Genomic DNA, 22972 nt, shown 5'->3' on the forward strand with positions numbered 1-22972 from the left:
ACGTTCTCACTTAAAGCCAACAGATCACAGGAAGGGAAACGACAAATTGAACACAATACCCCTTCCTTTGAAAGAGCGCGGGGGGGGGGGGGGTGTCAGCTAATAATCCGGTATAACACAATTTGATCTATACATCAAAAAGCCGATATTAAAGGCAAATCCACAGCCTTCTATATATTGATCCCACCGCTTACCGAGTCGTATTATAACAGCGCGGTAAACGGAAAATCGCCAGCTTGCAAAATAACTAAAATTTCAAAATTAAATATTGCGCTTAATTTAAAAAAAATAATAATTATTATAATATTCACTAAAGTGAAAAGCACCATGACTTTGAAATGATCAAACACGGTTACAGATATATATTGTTGCACGCCCTCCGGATCATTATCGCTGAGGTATTTTGAGCTGACGCTAAGCCGACAAGTATAACCACATAAAGGATAACATTCTTTTAATAATTTCAAATTAGGCAGCAGAACAGACACTTTTTCTTTTTTTTTTTTTTGCTTATCGACAAGAAACAAGGATGAAGTTTGCACATAACCCTCAATGTTTAGAAACAAAAAAGATCTTCCAAATATTCCAAGCACCTTGTTTTTTGTGTGTGTTTTTTTGTTGTTGTAAGGTCGTGGAAAAAAAAAAAGAATAAAAAATTAGACAATTTTGCAAATTAATAAAGGCAAGCATGCAATTTAACCAAAGCTGACAGTAAAGCGGAGCTTGCATCGTGTTGTCGTCAAGACGTTTCCGGTAATGGCCGGCCGGTATTGAGAAATCCCGTTTGCAATTATTCTAGCCAAAGTTGTGTTTTTTGTTATTGTTTTTTTTTTTTAATTTTGTTAAATATATAAATAATATTTAAAAAGAAAAAAAAAGTCAGGAGAGGAAGATATTGGAGCTGAAATAGATGACGTCGTTTTAGAGGTTTCACAGTTTTTTTGTGGTTTTTTTTTTGTAACTGCTTTGCCTCGAGACTAACCGGGAGAAGCCGTGGCGGCCAGTCGCGGGGCTGTCTTCGATCCGTGTTCAATGCTTTCGCTTCACAGTGTATCAAGCACCAGTGTTTTTTCTATGTATTGGTTTTCAAATAACCATTTATTTATATATATTTATATATATTTATATATAGATGTATAAAAATTGATAGTATGCTGTATAACAGGGAAAAGAAAAAAAAAAAGAAAAAAGACCAGAGGGGGGGAATAGGTAAATTGACGAGAAAAAGGGATTTCGATGCAATAAATAAAAAAAAATTAAATCAAAAAAATGTAGAACAAAAAAAAAAAAATAGGATAATAATGTACATGGGATATTGTGCACAGCAGATCTGTATAAAAAAAAGAAGATTTAGGAACACATCCAATGATAAATGATGGGTAGGAAAATCATAATATATAATGGAATAAGCAAAGTGTCAAAGGTCACCGTCGAGGGTACGGAATTCCTTCGCCCGTGTAAAGAAGATACTCTCCTGCCAGGAAAAGGAGGCGTTTTTGTTTGTCCGCGGGAAATAATAATATTTAAATGACGGAGGAGGAGAAGAAACAGCCGGGAGGGGGGGGCGTCTGGGAATTCCTGACCCGCTTTCAGAGTTTCCACCAAATTCGTGTGCAATATTATTGATTTTTTTGTTGTTGTTTTGCATTTTTTTTCCTCCTCAGAAAGACTCGTCATTCACGACAGACATGTCACCCTTCGGGGTCGAAGAGCGGGAAGACCCCTTGTCTGTGCTTTCCGAGCCGGAGCTGCTCTGATGCTGCTGTTCTGAGCCCGCGCTGGACGTCACGGTGGACGAAGACGTGGAGGACGAACGAGTCTTTTCTTTAAAGTCTGTGATTATTACGGTCACGTTTCCCACCGTTACCGCCAGCTGCTGCGCGGTGCTCCGGTCCACATTTTTCAGCCGGGGTCTGCAAACATTTTATTTGAGGGGGGGGGGGAACAAAACAAAACTTTAATATTAGTTTCCCTTTATAAAATATCTCAATATAACATTTCTGAAGAAAGTAACATTTCTCAACCACTTGAGAAGCCATAGAACCCCATAGCAACCAATGCATAACCCCCCTTTGTCGTGTACTAAACCCCCTTTGTGTGCCTTTTTGTCGTATATATTAAAGTCTTTATATTCTAAGCAATTATAAACAAATCTAAACATTGCTTTTTCTAAAATATATATATTTTTTGCTTAAAGGGTTAACGATCATAATAGACACAATGAGAGGACATCCTATGACATCACAGACAATGCAGGCTCTGTATGACATCAAAAGGATGCCCCTTGCCCACAAATATGGAAGGCAGTTCTGCGCATCGTCGCCTGGGAAACAAAACGTGTCAATTCCTTAACGTAAAGTTTTTAGTTTTGGGTTGTTTTTTTTAACCAAAGGCCTGTTTTTTTTATAATAATCATTTCAAAATTAATACACGGCGTTTAAAATATTGTTTGTTTTTTTTACTTACCTGCCGTGGAGGCTCTGTGCTCTTGTGCTTAAAACTCGTCCCATTCCGTAATATTTATCAGCGTGCACATGAGCTCTTCCTGATTGACTGTTTATTTGGGTATTATTAGATCTTTCTATCTTGCCGGGTCTTTAAAAGAAAAAAACTAAGCGTTAATGAAAAAACAAGAGCATACACTGTATATAATTACAACTAAACACCTCTAAAAAAGTGATTTTATCGAGCAGCTTGTAGGTTAAAAAGGTAGAAGATATTTATGAGTTGTTTTTTTAAGTTTAGTAATAAACAGACGTTCAACCAAGAGCACAAAAAGGTGAAAAATGTCCTTAATGCTTAATGTCCAAAATGCTTAATGTCGGATGAATTACAAGCTTTAGGGTTAACAATGGAGCCACCAAACCACGCAACTCCTCTATACGTACCGAGAGCTGTGATTGAAGTTGGTGATCTTCGTCGTAGTGTTTCCAGACTGAAGACTATTGGCTTCATTGGGTGGATCTCTTAATATGTCTGACTTTGGTCTGAAAGAAAACCCAAAAGATATGGTAAGAGTGTAAAACGGACAATTATTGAAAACGTGGCCCCCCTCTCTATAGTCTCAGGAGCCTGAAACAACCGGCTATCTTCATATAAAGACAATGGAACCCAGAGCTTCAACAAGAGGAACGGAAGGTTCAGCGATCCCACTATAATCACACCTGTAAGAAGTCAACATGGTTCCCATTCCAAGCCTCAAAGGTTTCACGTTGGCCAATGGCTTGGGGGTCTCAGCCGGTTAGACGGTCACTTTGTGGAAATTCAACAAAAAAAAAAAAAATAGAACAATGGTTCTCGTCCAACGATTGGGGCTCGGGTCACTTATCTGCAAGTTCTGGCTGCGTCATGAATACCGTGGATTGGTGCCATTTTGGAGATGCATTAGGGGCGACCTCTGCATCCCATCGCAGGCAGAATGAGGAATACCGGGCTGTTCTTTCTATAAAGTAGTCGCTTTTTTTTCTGTCGTATTCCCTACTTGTAGTAAGTTCGATTTATTGTGAGGTTTCCAAGACTACCGTTTTTTTTGGACTGGCCATCTGGCACAGCAGGCAACTGCAGAATATGTCTGGCTGCTCACTATGGGTCACCACCGGCAGCCGCCGCCACAAAGCGTGAGTAGCTGTTTTAAGGGAGATGTGAGGCGTTCATAAAACAAGTCATCCTATACCCCAAAATAACGTGAAAAATCTATATATATGTAAATATACATTACTGATCAAAAGTTTGGGGCTGTAACATAATCGCAAAAGGGTTTTCTAACCATCAATCAGCCTTTTAAACTGAAACTTGGATCAGCGAACACAACGTGCCATTGGAAGACAGGAGTGATGGGAGTGATAAAGGGCCATTGGAAGACAGGAGTGATGGGAGTGATAAAGGACCATTGGAACCCAGGAGTGATGGGAGTGATAAAGGGCCACTGGAACACAGGAGTGATGGGAGTGATAAAGGGCCCTTGGAACACAGGAGTGATGGGAGTGATAAAGGGCCATTGGAACACAGGAGTGATGGGAGTGATAAAGGGCGTCTGTGCACCTATGAAGAGATTCCAGCCATTTCCAGCTACAATAGTCATTTACAACATTAACCCTGTCTGCGCTGGATTTTTGACCCATTTCATGTTATTTTAATGGACAAAATATGCTTTTCTCTCAAAAACAAGGACATTTGTAAGTCACCCCAAACTTTTGAGCGGCAGTGTGCATGTGTGTGCTTATAGGTGAAAGTTTACCATTATGATTTAATTTTCATTAAAAACTATTTAATTTTCTAGTAATCTTTTTTTCTGTTACACTCCCCTTCATTTTTACATATCTCTCATTTTTTATGCCACGTAAACCCGTCACTTTAAATGGGAGCTTCAATAAATTGTTGGCTGAATCTTCCCAGAGCTCCGGAGCAGTAATGGGATTTAAAAAACACTCCCTCGCAAAAAACGCGCATGTTAAAGGGACGCGGCCGTCTCCGATTTAACATTAACCTTGCACGAAATCATTGCAAAATAGTCGGTTTTAACTCATTTATTATCTGCTGTAAGATGGAGACCCAGTCACAGTTTTTAGGAGATAGGAAGCCGACCGGCACCAAACAACCCCTGAGATAAATAAAACACATTTCAGAAAAAAAATTTCCCCAAATATTGTCCCTTTAAAAATTATGTTGAATATAATCCAAGCATCATCATGCTTCGCTTCAGCCACTAAATACAAAGTGTTTTGCACCTTGTTGGCACACAGGGGGCAAATTCCTACCATTCCCAGGGGGCAAATTTATACAGATCCACAAGAAAGCAGAACACCGGATTAATGTATTGAAAGAAAAAAAAACCCTGAATCAACCAATAATCCGTCCTCCACGGGATTAGAATTAAATTCCAATAAACTCAATTTCCAAACAGTCCCCCCCCCACCCCTGAGATCCGACAGTTACAAAGCCCTACATTCTGGGGATATTTATACCAATATATTCTGGAGCCACCTTTGCATGCGGCAAAAACCTACATTTAATCCTCACTAAAAAAAATGACATTGTGACATACACTATATGGACAAAAGTATTGGGACACCTGACCAGTATGTCCCCTTCGGGATCCCAAGACATTATGGCCAACGCTCTGCTTCCAACTCTGTGGGAACAGTTTGGGGAAGACTCTTTTCTAATCCAGCATGACTGTGTCCCAGCGCACAAAGACACGTCCATAAAGACACGGCTGGATGAGTTTGGGGAGGAAGAACTAGACCGGCCGCACAGAGCCATGACCTCAACCCCGTCCAACACCTTTTGGTTGACCCGGAATGGAGATTGTGAGACGGGCATTTCATCCAACCTCACAAACGTTTTACTGGATGAACGGGCAAAAATCCCACAGAAACTCCCCAAAATCTTGTGGAAAACCTTCCCAGAGTGGAAGCTGCAAAGGGGGACCAACTACATATTAATGTCTATGTATTTAGAATGTGATGTCATCAAAGTCCCTGTTGGTGTAATGCCCAGGTGTCCCAATATTTTCCCTGTGAACTAAAACAGTGCGTTCCTTAGCCGATGTTTAATGAAATTCCTCCAGTTTTGGTTTGAGGCCCCACCTAAAATATTGAGGGAGCCACCAGCCAACTCGCTCCTAACCTGGGTATGAAATAACTTATAAAGTCAGAGGATCATTTTAGGAAGATTCCAGAAATTCCAAACCTAGTTCTTTTTTAAAGAGAAATAATAATAATAAAAAAATAAAACGCTGTTTACAACCCCAAGTCGCTCCTGGAACGAAATAAATCCCTGACACGGGGCAGTTGGTGATTCTGACCACATCTGCCATATCTGCTCCAGGAACGCGTCCCAACCAAGGGCCCTTCATCCCGACCCAGGCCCGAGTTCATTGCACCCACCCCCCGCTAAACATAAACCTGCAACCCAAAACGCACCAAGGCCCTCAGCACCCCAGCAGTTATTATACCTGGTCTTTTTATTAGCAGTCTTTTTCACAACACTTGAGCTGACGACCCGAGCGCTTTTTTCCTTCTCTCTTTCGTGTTTCTCTTTGTCCGTTTTCTGTTCTTTCTCTGGCTTCTCCTTTTCGATTTTCTCTTTCTCTGGTTTATCTCTATCCAGCTTTTCTCGATCGAGTTTCTCGCGATCCAGTTTTTCCCTGTCCAGTTTGTCGCGCTCTATTTTTTCCCTTTCTAGTTTCTCCCCGTCCAATTTTTCCCTGTCCAGCTTCTCCCGATCGATCTTTTCCCGGTCCAGTTTCTCGCGGTCAAACTTTTCTCGATCGAGTTTCTCGCGGTCAAACTTTTCTCGATCGAGTTTCTCTCGGTCAAATTTTTCCCGGTCGAGTTTCTCGCGGTCAAACTTCTCTCGATCCAGCTTTTCCCGGTCCAGCTTGTCCTTTTCTGGTTTCTCTTTGTCGTATTTCTCCCTCTCGGTTTTTTCTTTCTCGGGCTTTTCCATTTTCTCTTTCTTCTCCTTTTTGGGTGGAGGTGGGGTGGCATACTGCTGAGCAACCTGCTGTGCCACTAATTGAGAGTTTATCCTTGGTTTCCTAAAAAAACACAAAAGATACAAGAAGCCATTAATTGGTAAACCGATTTAAAAAAAAAAATCTAGAGAGAAAACCACGTTAATAGAAAATGTAAATAACTTTCGGTAAATCGGAGTCACTCCACGCATGGGTTTTCTTGAACGTGGTTAAAATTTCACTGTGGTTAAAACACACAAACAAAACAAAATTAAACCCACAGATTACTTTCCCCGTCAAGAGATTTTCTCGAAAGTGAGCTTATTAAAAAAGTATCTTACGGGCGTTAAGTTGCGAGATTCCCTCCCCCAGACAGGTAAGGGTTAATGAGCAGGCACAAAGGTCTCTTATCCTACGGCCCTCTACGAACAGGGGGTCTCAAGCCATGAAACTTGCCGGTGACAACGCATACTAAGGAGTAGTCCGTTCAGGGAACCGTATTAATTCCAATTAAGCTAGTTAATAACACACATGAAGACGCCGGCGCCATATTGTTCCACCACCCCAAACGCCACGCTTGGTCTTAATTAGTCCCGGTGTTGACCTTTGAGCCGTTAATTATCAGTCACGTTGTAGACCGTTGCGTCTCGGACACGGCTATCGGGTGACAGGGAAGCAGTGAGATTCTGACCGTCGACTGCCGATGAGCCGCATGAGAAAGCAGGGAGTCCAACGGCATCTATCTGGCCAAGAAGTCACGAGCCTGATGTCCAATTAAAGGAAAACAATCGGAGCCGCGTGTGCATCCGCTACAAATTAATACGGAAAACTTCACGTCAACAGGCATCGTTGGACAATAATGGTCTTCCATTAACCCTTTAAATGCAGATTTTATACCCCCTGTGCTAATGAATACATAAGAACAAATATTTTAGCCTTAGAAATGGGGGGGGGGGGGGGTCCGGGTTTGCCTGTTGCCGGAAAGTATTTATGTAAAAAAAAAAAAAAAAAAAAAAAAATTTTTAAGTACCTGTCGGTGCCCGCCGAATGCCATAACAGTTCTATCAAATAAACAACCAATCAGAGCAAGGAGGCACAATGTAACACAGAACATAAAACCACAAAAATTTCAGTAAAACACCCGCATTCAACGTATTACTGAAAGTAAATTCAATCCGCCAGATTACATGAAATAAATAAATCAGAAAATGAAAAATATGTTTGCATTTTTTTTATTTTTTTTTAAATAGTAACAATAATATAAAAAAATAAAATAAAAAATTCTGATTTTTATTCCTTCCCGGTAAGACTACGCAACTGCTCATAAAAACAGGAAGAATATCTGACTCTAGATGGAGTTTTATAGAGTCTAAAGCCAGCGGAACGACAGAAATCAGAGACTTCAAATCTGCAAGGAGGTGAATGATTTCCAGCTAATCTCCAATTCAAAGCACGTCGATTCCACCCAAACCCTTCAGCAGCGCTCTCGGCGCGACTCCAAGGGACTCGGCGATTACTTTGTCTCGTGGCTGACACAATCCTGTACATAGTGAGCGAAGTAAAGAGATCCTCTCAATCCCAATGGAAATTTATACAAAAAAAAACAAACAAAAAAGAAAACACTTGTATGTAATGCAAAAAAATATAAAAAAATAAATACATTAAAATTAAAAAAATATAGCTTTGAACTTCAGGGCTTCAAAAAAAGTTGATATCCTGACAGATCGCTCATTAATTTGAGTTTCGGAGAATAAGGACAGTAAGGGCTCTCAAAAAAAAACAACAAAAAAAAGATATGTAATACATTCAAATTCAAGAGAAATTGGCCAAAGGTCATTGAATGGTTAAAATATACATCTCCAAGGGCTTTAAAGGAAGAGAAGAATTCAAAATCTCTTCAATTCTAAAAAAATTTAATCCTACAACTAGTTGGGACAGACTGAGGATACCGACTCTTGTTTTGGGTAAATAAATCCGCGAAAGGTAAAAAAAAAATAAAAAAAAAATAAATAAAAAATAAATCCTATAAACACACATTCTTCTCTCTGGTACAAATAAGTAAAAATTCCAGCCCAAAAAAAGAAAATATACAACACACATTCAGGAAGAGGTAAATTTCAGAACATTCAGATGCAAAGTAACATTCTATATGAATATTATTGGAACTTTTGCAGTAAAAGTTGGGGTTTCTCATAATTTCTCGTCCACAGATAACACAAAATAACGTTCTGCCCACAAACGGGATCGCAGATCGCGAAGATCGCGCGGACAGCCGCAAGCGGACTTTCTTTACGTTGCTTTGGTTAGAAGGAAATCTTCATTCCTAACCTGGTAATAAAACGTTTGCGCATTTTTACCGTTTAAAGGTTTCATGGTTTTATAGCCCCAATTTTGCGAATGACTTCCTTCTGGCCGTCGACGCAAAAACTCCATGCAAAAATACGCTGAAATCCAAGAGAAAAAGGGAAGCCGTGCGTGTAGCGTACTGCGGGGGAGGGGAAGAAACCCATGAAAGGGTCGCTTGTTAAAACTCCTTAAAAGCCAACATAATCCTAACCTGGATCAAAGCCGGTTGGCTACACGGAGGAGGCCACCGTTTAGGACAAATTATGTCAATAAAACCATAAATTGTTAAAGATAATAAGCTTTTGAGTCAACATGCGGGGTCTTCTAAAAACGAGGTCAAGGCCGGTGGGTTTGGGTTTGAGGAACATCTCCAACTGGTGCTGGAAACCAAGATCCGCCAATCCGTTCCCAGCAACGGAACGGAACACGGGGGGAATAATTGGTTAAAATGTATCAAAGTTCCTTCCCGCTTCCATCTTATCCCAGAGTTCTCTCTTTCACACCCCTTGAGGACCACCCTGAAGGGGGGCTCCGGTGACCCTAGGGTTGGCCGGTAAGCTTTCTATAGATTTATTGGGACCCTCTTAAGGCTCTGAGGATTTTGAGAAATTCCAACAACTTTTTGGGAGAACAAAACTCATGAATGCTTAGGAAATTATTATCCGACTTCGGATCACCTCCACTGAACGGAACGCGGCAGATCCAGGACGGCGGATCCAGGGCGGCGGATCCCAGACCCGTCACCTCACAGGGTTATTAAGGAATAGATTTTTTTTTCGGTTGGATCACTACTAAAACAATTTAAAAAAAAAACATAGAACCTGCAGGCAGATCGGCCCCATTCGGCCCACCTCGGCCTTAATCAGTCGTTGGTCTCGTCTTAGATTCAGGAGCCGTATGTCTATCCTATACATGTTTAAATCCCCTCACTGTATTACCTTCTACCACTTCTGCTGGGAGGCTGTTCCACTTATCAACAACCCTCTCAAAGTAAAACATTCCATCTACACCTCTGACCGTCTCGTGTGAGATTCCGGCCTCTCGTTCTAAAATTTCGCTTCCTGTGAAATAAACTTCCCTCCTGTAACAAAGTAACAATTTATCGACGGCATCGCTGATATTCACTCAACGCGACAAACGTTTATTTACAGGATTAACTATTGTTTGTATTTTTATTGTCTCCGCCCGTTTAATAAACACATCCGGAAACCACAACGTGTTACACAGGAAGGCTACAGAGCATCCAAGCCGCGCTCGCCTTACACCTGTACTGGATCATTTTCATTATATACACGGTACATGCCAAGCCCCCCCTCCCCCCAACACAAACGCAGCCCTTTCCATGTAAAAATACTAAAAAATAAACGGCTCTTCCGCAGCGGCCAGGAGATGAACCCGGAGCAGGACGACGTACCGAGCGACTGCCTGCGCGGGGGTCTGGGGAGGAATAACGTTCTTGACCCTACATTTTCAATTAGCGCAGCCGCAGATAAGCACCGGGACAAAGATCATCGCGGAAAACGAAAGCGCGGCTGTAACCCGGGACAAAGTGCGTTCCTAAAGCACCGAGTACGTCGTCAACTGATTAACCCTACACATGCCAGGGGTGACTGTATCGCAAGGCAACATACTGCTGTCAGAAACTGAAGGGGTTAATGTGAAAACACACAAAACTACGCTTTTGAAAAAAAAAAAAAAAAAAAGTCCTAAACCACTGAAAGAGTCTGCCGGCAGATCGGCCCCATCCGGCCCTCGTCTAGTCGCCCGTTTCTCCTGCTGTAAAGACTCAAACCTTAATCAGTCGTTGGTCTCGTCTTAGATTCAGGAGCCGTATGTCTACCCCATGCGTGTTTAATACCCTCACTGTATTACCCTCTACCACATCTGCTGGGAGGCTGTTCCATATATCTACCACTCTCTCAGTAAAGTGAAACATAACCATCTTACAACTGTGAAGCAGTCAATTTACCAAATATGTATTTAGATTAAACACTTTCAGGGGCCTACGAGAGCAGTTTGTTTTTGCTGCTCATCAAAAGGGTTTCTTATCATTGGAAGAATAAAAGCGTTCCGTACACACCCACGGCAACTTGTCGACCAATGCCTTGCATAATTGCCCCTTAGTATATAATGGTCCCTCCTCTTTCGTGGCAGCCGATTGGTTCTCCCATGCAAAGACAGAAGAGGCCAGCGACGGGGAGAAATTGCATGTTTTCAGTTAAAAGTCTATTTTATATTAAAAAAAAGGTAAAATAAAAAGTGAGATTCCGGAGGCAGCGGCCGGTTTCCCGAGACAGATGGCTTCAGTCGGACTCTTTGAAGTCACGTTCCCAGGGAAATCCTGTTCTGGATTGAATTACGGCGGGGGGACCCCTGTGTACCGGCAGGGGCGGGGGGGGGGGGGCTCCCTCACCTTAAGTAACCTCCGTAGATGGATTCGGAGGGGTGATGGGCGGCCAGAAGCCTCACGCGGGGTCTCTAGCCGCACCGACGCATACAATCACGCTTATTATGGATTTATATATCGCCAACATATTCCGCAGCGCTGTACAACGTATAAACAGGACATAACAATATGGGTTTATAGAAATAAAAGAGCGAGGGGAGGCACTGCTCAAAAGAGCTTACAATCTAGAATGACGTCAACGTTCTGTTTTCCGGAGGAATATCCTACATTATTATCTGCTATTAATAGGCGGCCACATAAACCTCAACCCCCCCCCATATCATTAATTGTGTTTTTCTTTCTAACATAAATCCCCATTTACGACGATTCCGGTCAGAGGCTCGAGGTTCTAACATTCCGCGCACACATCCAGCACCGCACGCGCACGCACGCTAACCACAGCATGTCATTTCGGATGTCAGGGGAAAACCAACGGCGGTCGGGGGCGAGTTTAATAACCAGAAGAGGCAGAAAAGGTTTCGAAACATTGTTACCAAAACACGAAAGAATAAACTTAAAACAGATGACGCGCTTTTTTTTTTTTCTTTTCTTATAAATGCCGTTTTCCTGAAAGGACGGTCCTTTATTATTTATATTACACTTCCTGAATTATGACATCACAGCTACCGTAAGGGGCACTCCAGCCATCATATACACTTACATTTTCATGGAGTTCCCTTTGCAAATGCCGTGAAGGGGGCTTTCGCAGAAGACAGAACCCCCCCCATATACATTTGCCCCCCCCCCCCCCGAGCTAATTGCTTGCCCTGCAGGAGAAGAGTTTGGCGGATTTACCGACCTCCAGCCCTGGCTTAGAGAAACGCCGGGGGGGGGGCAGTTCAGACCCCCACGTGGCAAAAATCATCAGACCATAGACAGGCCCGGATTGGCCATCGGGCACCCCCGGCAAATGCCCATTGGGCCGCTGCGTTGCACCAAAGGCTCAAACCACCAAGTATCTTCCCGGCCCATGCGAAGCTCCTCGCCGCTCCTCTGTCCTCGGACGACCTTCACCCGGCGGAGAGTTTCCGCTCACAGGATCCGCGCTCATGCATTCACACGCGAGCAGACGCGCTAACGAGAGGCCCGGCTAATTACCCGACATCTCGGACGCCGACGGAGGAGACGGTCTCGCAGAACGTGGCGAGTCGCGCAGCCTCATCGGCATCAGAGCTCCGAGAAAAGAGGGGCATCGGAGGAGGAATAGAGGGACTGTTCTTCCTAAAGAGGGACACTTAGGCGGTGTGATCTCCCTATTGGCTAAGCAGTAGTATAACAGAGGACATGTTAATATAAATAAAGAATAATAGGTATGATGATAAACAGTAGTGATGAACGTCACCAGCCCAGTACATATTATGAACGGCCAGCAACGCCGCGGCCCCTGGGTCTTTAAATTTCACGTCGGGGCCAAACTACCCTTTCATGACCCCCCCCCTCCAATACCCACAATCCCCCCCCCCCCGGCAAAGCCTGCGATGACCGAGCGCCGATGGATGTGCGGATTACTGAAAATCCCAGCACTTATTCTCCCCCGCTGGCAAAACGCAGAATGTTGGCGGCGCGCCTGACCCGGAACACGCGGGGAATCGCTAAACCAACACGACGCGCTACATGAAGAGGAGGGCCGGCGTCCAAACCAACCCCGGCGTCCAAACCCGATTCGTGACACAATAAGGCGTGCGTGAGGTCACCGGTTACTCGCATGACAAGCTGGTCAATGCGACTTCATACAAGATCACAGATGCCCCCCTTCATTACGAGCACGTCCGCCGAAGCAGGTGCTCAGGAATATGACAGCGTCGGGCTGCGGGGACTGACAGACGGCTGCCAGGACGAGCCCTCCGTGACCTGCTACGGGTCAAGCTTTCTGGTAGAGATCAGACAATTCCTGCGCGAGATTCATCGAGGGATACAAAGCGAGCAGCTCCTTTGTGTGATCCATCACCGGCCAGACACGATGCCGTCGCTCTTCGAGACGCTCTGCAGAGCATTAAGATTTCTACGGACTCCAATATTCAAAATATAAATAAAAAGTACGGCTTGCTGGCTGCCCCTTTAACATAAAGTTGAGAAAATCATTATTTTTTTCCCCGCTGGTAAATGCGAGCGAAACGCATCGCGCGGATTTTCCATCATCGGCGGCGCTCCTTGACATTTAAAGATAACGTCCAACGTCTTGAATTTGAAAATCTCGTTTTTGGGGGTTTTCGCATTAGAATTAATAATTAATACCTGCCGGTTATTTGTGCTTCTCGGCCCCCCAATAACGTTCGGTGTGAATTCCGCCGACGGCCGGCGTTCCGCTTCTGGATTGTACCGGAATTCCAGCGATCGAAGCCGAACGGATCCAGCAGCCCCCCTGATGTAACGGTTTGAGAGCGGAGGGACTGTCCTCCCCGACGTCAGCCAAATGGAATTATCTTCTCTCGCGAAGCAGATTCCCGGGGCTCTAGAAAAGGCGGCGTGCTAAAGAGCCGTACCGTCGGCGTCTGATGACACGCTCCACGCCGGAGTCCTCAGGAGAGAAATGACTCTGACGGCAGATTAACTCCATCATCATCCAGCCATCCGTCAGCCTCCCGCGGAGGACAGGGAGCGCCTGCAGCCTTTGTCCTCCCCTGCACTTTTTAATGTCTGTCAATAAGTGGAGGAGATTGGATTCTTGCGGGGTAGTCTCGAGGTGCGTGACATTCGTCACCAGAAATAGAAGGAAGAAAACTCAGTGGCATTAACCCTTTCGTTCTCTTTCCTCAGCTGGCGGGTCTTGTGCGCATGCGCAAAGTCCCAAAGTTATAACGTACGTGGGGTAAGAGGGGTACCTGCCCCAGACACCCCAGCAGCTCCTTCCGCTTCTATAGCTAGAGGAAATGTCAGTGGCCCCCAAACCTGCCGCAGGTGCCACAAGCTCTAAGTACCACTCTGATTGGAAACGTCTAAGTTGGCTCCCACTCAGCACAATGGCACAAAAGGGGTTAATCTGCAGAGGGTTTCTGGTATGAGGTAAATGCGTGACGCATGCGCAGCACTCACAACCAGTGAGATGCAGTTAGGGTTCTCAGGGGCCCGTTTCTCTTCCGGAAGAAGACAGAACCTCGAGACAACGAGGTTCTACGGAACTCTACAAGCTTAAAGCGGCAGCCCCACTCAAACGCCTCGCCCGCTCCCGGGGCCTGGGTGCCGCGTTACGAGACATCTCCGCCCTGCAGCCGCCGGACCAACCGGGTATCAGAGTAAAATAATTAAAGGGATGGAACTCGCCACGCAGCGCTGTATACAGTAATATAACCCCCCCCCCAGCGCTGTATACAGTAATATAACCCCCCCCAGCGCTGTATACAGTAATATAACCCCCCAGCGCTGTATACAGTAATATAACCCCCCCAGCAGCGCTGTATACAGTAATATAACCCCCCAGCGCTGTATACAGTAATATAACCCCCCCCAGCGCTGTATACAGTAATATAACCCCCCAGCGCTGTATACAGTAATACCCCCCAGTGCTGTATACAGTAATATAACCCCAGTGCTGTATACAGTAATATAACCCCCAGCACTGTATACAGTAATATAACCCCAGCGCTGTATACAGTAATATAACCCCCCAGCGCTGTATACAATAATATACCCCCCAGCACTGTATACAGTAATATAACCCCAGCACTGTATACAGTAATATAACCCCAGCGCTGTATACAGTAATATAACCCCCCAGCGCTGTATACAGTAATATAACCCCCCAGCGCTGTATACAGTAATATAACCCCCAGCGCTGTATACAGTAATATAACCCCCAGCGCTGTATACAGTAATATAACCCCCCAGCGCTGTATACAGTAATATAACCCCCCCAGCAGCGCTGTATACAGTAATATAACCCCCCCCAGCAGCGCTGTATACAGTAATATAACCCCCCAGCGCTGTATACAGTAATAACCCCCAGCAGCGCTGTATACAGTAATATAACCCCAGCGCTGTATACAGTAATATAACCCCAGCGCTGTATACAGTAATATAACCCCCCAGCGCTGTATACAATAATATACCCCCCAGCGCTGTATACAGTAATATAACCCCCCAGCCTGCATACAGCAACAACCACACCGAGCTGATACTTTATGGCAATGTTAATGAAGTCGGTTCCTCCATAGACTTTAATTAGTCAGAGAGTCTCACTGTGTGTTTAAGACTGAGCAATTTTATTGTTCCCCACAGGCAGTATGATAAGGAGTTGCGGTGTTTAGTAGATCGGGGATCAGATAATAGAGCGAGAATCACACAAATGGCTGATATGCAGCTGCCTGAAAACATTATGGGGCAAAAACTACAAACATATTTTTATCCGATACTAAAAATAAAAAAATGTAATTTCAAAAGTACTAAAGAAGCACAATTTCCAAAATAAGGTGGCCAAGTTCACACTGCCGTCCGTCCGTCCGTCCGTCCCGTATTCACGCCAAGCCTGGAGTTCCAGCTACGCGGTGAGTAAACAGCTTGGATTTACGCTCCTTGGCTGACACCGACTGTATCCTCGTATCATTTAACCCTCAACGCCACGGCGTCTGGCTGCGCATTCAAGCGCAGCCACGAGGCAGGAGAACACAGTCATCGCGGTCCTGAAAGGGTTAAGCGGAGCTGGTATGCAAAGCTTAGGGCTCCGCCTACTAAATTATAAATCCGGATCGGTTCTGCGCATGATAAGATACTCGAACGCCGTAGCAAAGAACAGGTCTCTCGGAAGCTCATCTCATCCCGACCAATGGCAGGAAGGGACTCAATTCCCACTATTACCATTGGTGGATCCATAGAAACGGATCAATGAGTTAACATTATATATAATATATATACACACAGTGTGTATATACGTTTCATCAATAGCGAGAAACGACAGTATGAAAAATGGAAAAAGACTTCCTTAACCCTTTGAGAGCCAGAGCTGGCCTATTACTCGAGGCAATATGGATTCATAAGGATCCTCAGCCCCTATGCTTTTGCCCTCTTGCCCCCGGATTGCAGAAGTGGGCCAAACCAATCCCCAGTGTGCTAAAGAGACCCCCTTTGCGTATGCATGGAAAGCAACAGGGTGCGCTTCCCTGCTATTGGCTGGCCGCTTTAAGCAGCTAAAGACGGGTGCAAAAATCGGGGGGGGGGGGGGGGTAGCGCTCTGAAGCCCTGGAGCTGCAGCTTCTCTGAAAGGATTGTTTTAACGAATGCCTACAGTAAGACTTCCAGGGCACTTTAATACACATTCTACGTTGGAGGGACTGTCTCTTTAAACTATGACGAGTCTTCGGCTTAATGCCCGCAGTCAAGGAGGCATAAGAAACGAAGGCCTGTTGCTGTACTCTAACTCTCATCACCGGCAGCCGGTTGGGGCTTTAGGCTGTATGGTGAGAGCCAAGGAGGAAGGAAAGAGTGTGTATGTGTGTGTGGGGGGAGGGGAGCGAGACAGCCTCAAGCTATTGTTTGGAGAGAGAGCTTTATTGAGTCTTAGTTACACGGAACCTCCTGCAAGACGGAATTCAGTCACCTGCTTCGCCCCGGTGTTCCAGCGGTCAGCGCTCAGGTCACGGCTCCAACGCGCACTGGCCCATTCCGTTTTACTAAAGGGTAACAAGGTTACGGGGCGGGAAATAAATACCCCGGGACAAGCTGCGGAGAAAGGGAGACTTGGGGGGGGGCACAGCCTTAGAACTGGGGGGGACGATTGGAGACGGATACGGATGCAGACCGCGGGAACGGAACTGGTTATTTTACTACATGGTAATAAAAGGCGACCGCCAGCCCCAAACGCCGACACGACAACGTCGCGGATACCCATTAAAGCGCCTGGACCACCCAAAAACCGCGTGAACCCAGCAGCACCGTATCGATAGAGACGTAGAAAAACATTACTTGTGCTTTCTGTTACAGAGCGACCGGCGTCACCGTCTCCTCCTAAACCCCCCGGTGTCCGAGCGGAAGCTGGTGGGCCACCTACGGTTAGGGTTCTAGGAACCGGCGAACGGCTCGGCGCATGGAATTCCAAATAAAACCCTAAGCCGTACCTACCTGGCACTTGCCAAGAAACACCTTAGGTTGGGCCGTATCAGTCATTCATTATCGCTGGCCGCGGCCCAGCTGGAGGTCACGGGGTTGGACATACCTGGGAACCTTCTAAATGTGGTGACATCGAGCCTCTCTAGATATTAACCCTTTAATGGCCCATCATGCAGACTTTATGTAGCAACTCCTCATAAGAATGACCTTGACATTCATTATTTCAAGAAATTACTTAATGGAGTCACCTGCATTCAAGAAGGGATATCAACCATAACATGCTGGGAGCAAAAGCACCAATTTGGAGTCTCAGGTGTCCGATCAAGCTTCAGAATGTGTGACTGAGAACCTTCCCAGGTACGGACATGGACCCCTAAGATGATTGATGTGGCCCTATGTGCCTGCCGTGTTAGAACCTTCAGTCAATAGAGCCCGTCTCCGATCTTAAGCTTGCAAACAGAACATGTCCCTCCGGGAGTAGCCATATGTGCCTCTGGCTCGATTACAATTCATTCATACACAGACTACAGTTTTAATAATAAAGGGGAGGATTTCAGTAAATCTGCTATTCCAGCCTCACGTGACCCAGCAGGAATTCTGATATACGGAACACGACGATTCTCAAGAGTTCTGCAAGATCAATATCTGGAAAAAGGTCGATGGCGGCCACGGCCAGGGACGGAACTTGGTCAACTTTAATGGACTTCCCGGAAACTTAATTAGCTTTCAAACCTCAAATTTAAGGTCCGACAAACATTACGGTCTTAAAATCTTATAATATAAAAGGCAACGATTGTTACGGCTTTAAATAAAGCTGAAATTAAAGTCTCAAACTCGGGTCAAAACCCCCAATTCTTGTATTGATTGAGAGACTTTTGACATGTTGAGACTCGTCTTTAAGACTCTTACCAAGTCCATCAATTTCATAGTCTCTAGGGCAGGGGTAGCCAATCAATGGCACTCTACGTGTTGCCCAATAACCCTCACAAATCTCAGCCAGCTTCAAAGCGATATGCAGCGGTGGAAGTCGTAGCTTCTCAACCCCCCCCCCCCGACTGTTTAAATCCGAAGGTTTGATTTCCCGTCTCGCAGTTTCAAACACTTTCACAGACACCTAGAAAGCGCTCCGGCTGTTCATTATTTAATTCATTTCTATTTACAATAAATACCACATCCTGCCAAGCAATACCCGGCGCTCGTTATCAGGGTGCCGGGGGGGCCAACGACACACGTCCCCGTCCCCCACGGTCTATTAAAGGGACTCAAGCACCCAACATCCCATGAAGACGCACACCGGGGTATTCCTCTGCCAACCGTCCATCAGACACAATATCCAACAACATAAACAATCAATGACAATTGGGCTTTTCCCACAAAGTCCTTAAATATTTCCCGGGGGGTTCCGTGGCAGCGAGAACAGCGCAACCTCCCCAACCCCCCCCCCCCCCGCCGTATAAGCCAAGGCGCAGATAACACAGACATTGAAAATGTGTTTAAAACACCGTTTTTCTCATTTATGGGCACATCAGATGAAGTAGACATGGTCCGAAACATCGATACAATTTAACCCCCAAACCAAAAAACGCGGAAGGAATGTTTACAGTACAAATATTTAGACTTCATTGTTAGTTTGCAACATTGTAGCAACGGGTTAAGCGAGGAAAGATTACCGTATAACACAGAATATACGCGCAGCGGCTCGTTCTGCGGCTCAGAGGCATCGCAGCGAGGAAAGCCTGCCTCGTTCCACAAAGTTTCACATAAAAAAGATGAATCATGTGTTTTGAGGTCTTGTAGGTAAAGTCCTAATTTGTGGTGCGAATGACATCATTTCTCATCTTTTATTTTCTTCATAACGAAACTTATTTCTGTACACGGAGTTTACTCGGAGTTGTACTCAGAAGTCGTGGGACCAACGCTGCCGGGCGGCCTCTGCATGTCTCACGTAGACAGTTCAGTAATGGAGCAGCCATACTAAAAACGGTAAATTTACAACAAAAATGGCCAACGCGTTTTGACCCACGTTGTTCGCCCCTCTGGACAGCCCAATCCCTAAAGAAAGACGATCAAACCTTAAGATGACAAATACATATACCATGGCGCATGGGCGGTCACTCTCAGAAACATCTAATGGTAATTTGACAAAGAAAAGGAAAAAGATATCCTTTGACGATACAAAAGCCAAACAATATTCCCAAAAACAGGTCTCCGGCTTGGGTTAGAAACCACAACCCAGCGGAAATATCGGGGGTAATGTATAAAAAAAAATAAGAAAAAAAAGAGACTATGGTTCCAGTTTGGAAAGTGATGTTATTGCCATAGCAACAAAGGGAATGGTACCATCAGAAGGACCGTGGCATCTGTTGCTATGGTGATAAGTTCACTTTCCTATGGGAACGGGTAGTTAGAACTCCAAAAACAATAATGATGATCTTTGGTTCCGTCTCGGCCTTCGTATTCATTGCTTCACAGAGCGATCAACCAATGGGAAGCCAGCAATGTGGATCTTTAATCTCCAGATTCCATAACCCCACTCACCACATCTGCAGTGCCAAACCCAGATGCACCATGGGAAATAAAGTCATGTCGTCACATTTTAACAGCCAATCAGAGCTTCTCAATCAGCTCTTCCAATGCCAACTCGGAAACATAGACTCTGCCGGCAGATCGGCCCCATTCGCCCCCCCATCGCTCATTTCTCCTGCTGTAAAGACTCAACCCTTAATCAGTCGTCGGTCTCGTCTTAGATTCAGGAGCCGTATGCCTATCCCATGCATGTTTAAATCCCCTCATTGTATTAGCCTCTGCCAGATCTGCTGGGAGGCTGTTCCATTTATCTACTACCCTCTTGTTAAGCAGTTAAAAATCCCCTTTAGATTCGACACACGATATCCAATTACACAGACAAACTCAAGAAACCACCGATATTCCTTGAATTATCAATAAAATTGGGACCGGTCCCAATCACAGCCGGGAACCCAAACACATCGGTGACATCGCAGCAGCGGAAACGAAGTCATAGCACCGCGGTGGGACAAAGCAACACCAAAAAAACATTTTTAAGAAAAAAACACCAATATTAACTTTTTACCGAAAACCAAAAAGGGAACATGAGAAAACACAGCGAGGAGCGGAGCCCCCGCCGCCGAGCGCAACAAGTCAGAGATCCGGAAGGAAACGCGCCGGTACCTGGTAGAGGTTCCTTTTCGGACATCGCAGATGCTGCATTTGAACGCCTCTGCCGTATTCCGGAAGGTGCACACGCTGCAGTCCCAATAACCCTCGTCCGCTGAAGGTTTGGCTTGCCTTTTTGGCCTGGGGAGGGAAATAAACAACAAAAAAGCAGCGTTAGCGAGCCATTCGAGGATGAAACGTTCGGACCACCACCTTTAAAGTTGGGGACATCTCGAGCAGCCCAGATGTGCCAATCATACTAATTCCCCTCGGTACCCAGAGGGTCTGCAGAAATCCCGAATTCCACTCGAAACCATCGCGGTTCTACCCGGAAAGATGCCGCTAGGTGCAGATCGGCACTTTTCTGTCTGCAAGGTACTGGGGGGGGGGGGGGGGTAATGATAAATACCCTGTAAGATGATTCAGATGCCCTTCTGTTTAACCCTACGTGGTGGGAGACTGACATCTCAGGAGTGGAAGGGGTTAATCAACATGAATGCTTACAACAAAACAAACCCACCTCCCCTGCAAAACAAGAGGGGGCAAAAACCGGTGTATCGACTCTGAGAGCGTGCAGTACCCGGTCATTCCATCTGCCCTGGTCTGGGGTCACCCTCTCCTGTGTCAGTGCCCTGCTGGGCATCAGTGCCACTTGTCAATTCATCTACCCCCCCTTCCATCTGACATATACCCATGCCACCCTCCATACCACCACCACCAAGGCACACTACCCCCCCCCCAGCAGCATTAACCCTTTCCTCCCCTCCACACTGATGCAGGGCCCTCTCTACCCAATAAGAGATGGGGGGGGGGGTGATCCAAGCAGACATTTAAAGACATCTCACAATCACATGCTTAAAAATAAAGACAAAGAAGCCAGACAGACAGACAGACAGCCAGCCAGTGCCCACCCGGAAGCCTGCCCAGCCACCCATCAATAATCTATAGAGCCCAGCAGGGCAGGGGGTGGGGGGGCTGAGGGTATTGGGGGTGATGTCAATACGATTATTTATTTCGATTTAAAGGGCAGTGGGCGTTTCGTTCTCCACCCTGCCCGGGTTCTCTCTCTTCTGGTAAATATTCTCTTTGTCTGAGGCTCGGTGGAGGGAGTGAGTCTGACAGCGGATCAGCCGCCATAGCAGCTCCCTCCCCGGCACATACACCCATGGGCACTGGACATGCACTGGCTGCTGGGCTTGGGTGGCCATGGTGGGGGGGGGGGGAGAGGAGCCGGGAGCGGGTGGCACTGCAGCCAGGGGCAGAAGGATGACTGGGGAGGGAGGGGGATTATGTCTCTGTCTACATGTAATAGAGGCATATAAATAACCCTACCCCCCCCTCCCTCGAAGTCCCTTGTCCCCTCCCCCACCCAAGCCACCCCCCCCCCATTCTGCACTGTACCTGGTCGGGCTCTTCTTGTCGCCCATAATCATGAATGTAAAATCCACTCCTGCTTTCACCCTCCCCCCCTCCTAATTTTCTGCAGGGACCCCCCCTCCTCCTCCTCCACACCTATAAATAAATAGGGATTGGAAGAGGTCGTTAGAGCAGAGGGGGGAGGAGAGGGTTAACGGGGTGCTGTTGGGGGAGGGGTGCCACCCGGGTGCTCGGGGGGCAGTAGATCTGCCTGTGGAGGTGCAGAGGCTGCCCCTGCCGTGCGCTCCGCCGCCGAGCCGCTGCCAGACTGCACACACCAGCCACCCGGGGACGGAAGGAGGGGCGGGGCACGGCCGCTGTGATGTCACCGCGCCGGGCAGCCAATCACAGCCCGATGGGGCTTTAAAAGTCCAGGACTTGGGGAAATAAGGAAGGTGAGATGCGGGGGGTCAGGGGTAGACTGCCAACTACCACTAGGGGGCAGGAGGCAGACTGGCACGGGGGCAGGGGCATGCTATGGGGGCAGGAGGCAGGCTGGCATGGGGGCAGCTGCATGCCATGGGGGCAGGAGGCAGGCTGGCATGGAGGCAGGCTGGCATGGGGGCAGGAGGCAGGCTGGCATGGGGGCAGCTGCATACCATGGGGGCAGGAGGCAGGCTGGCATGGAGGCAGGCTGGCATGGGGGCAGGAGGCAGGCTGGCATGGGGGCAGCTGCATGCCATGGGGGCAGGAGGCAGGCTGGCATGGAGGCAGGCTGGCATGGGGGCAGGAGGCAGGCTGGCATGGGGGCAGCTGCATGCTATGGGGGCAGGAGGCAGGCTGGCATGGGGGCAGGAGGCAGGCTGGCATGGGGCAGCTGCATGCTATGAGGCAGAAGGCTGGCATGGGGGTAATTAGAGGCAGAGGAGAAGGTGACAATTTATTTAGAGGTCGGAGGTTGGTATGGGGTAGACAGGATGGGGCAAGAGGCTGGAGGTAGGCAGGGCACAAGGTGGCAGAATATAAGACCACCTGGTAGTCCCACTTTGCCCCATCAGGAATGGTTTTACCACTAATGCCCTTACAGAGCAGAGGGATTGCTGCAGCACTTATTGGTGTAGTTATGATGTATGGGGGGGACTCAAGAGGTTTCT

At 46.5% G+C, this 22972-nt stretch overlaps 1 protein-coding gene across 1 annotated transcript; it reads right to left on the reverse strand.

The window, feature by feature from the left end:
- Nucleotides 1–1660: 1660 nt before the first annotated feature.
- On the reverse strand, nucleotides 1661–21895 carry LOC149275388 (RING1 and YY1-binding protein-like). The gene is made up of 6 exons (XM_089504778.1): nucleotides 21864–21895; nucleotides 20478–20603; nucleotides 6413–6541; nucleotides 5957–6004; nucleotides 2889–2987; nucleotides 1661–1913 (listed from the first exon to the last, which is right to left on the reverse strand). The coding sequence occupies exons 1-6, from the start codon at nucleotides 21893–21895 to the stop codon at nucleotides 1661–1663; spliced, it is 687 nt and encodes a 228-aa protein (XP_089360904.1).
- Nucleotides 21896–22972: the final 1077 nt, after the last annotated feature.

Source organism: Sceloporus occidentalis, unplaced genomic scaffold, assembly GCF_023333645.1.
Source record: "Sceloporus occidentalis isolate IW3139 unplaced genomic scaffold, rSceOcc1.0.p SCAF_291, whole genome shotgun sequence".
In the NCBI taxonomy this organism is placed as follows: Eukaryota; Metazoa; Chordata; class Lepidosauria; order Squamata; family Phrynosomatidae; genus Sceloporus; species Sceloporus occidentalis.

What these genes read in the sequence shown, in the direction of transcription:
- LOC149275388 (XM_089504778.1), bottom strand. Translation starts at nt 21,895, where the DNA reads ATGATTATGGGCGACAAGAAGAGCCCGACCAG. An exon ending in GACAAGAAGAGCCCGACCAG is followed by an intron (nt 20,604 to 21,863) that starts GTACAGTGCAGA and finishes TTCCCTCCCCAG; the next exon opens with GCCAAAAAGGCAAGCCAAAC. An exon ending in ACTGCTAATAAAAAGACCAG is followed by an intron (nt 2,988 to 5,956) that starts GTATAATAACTG and finishes GTTTTCTTTCAG; the next exon opens with ACCAAAGTCAGACATATTAA.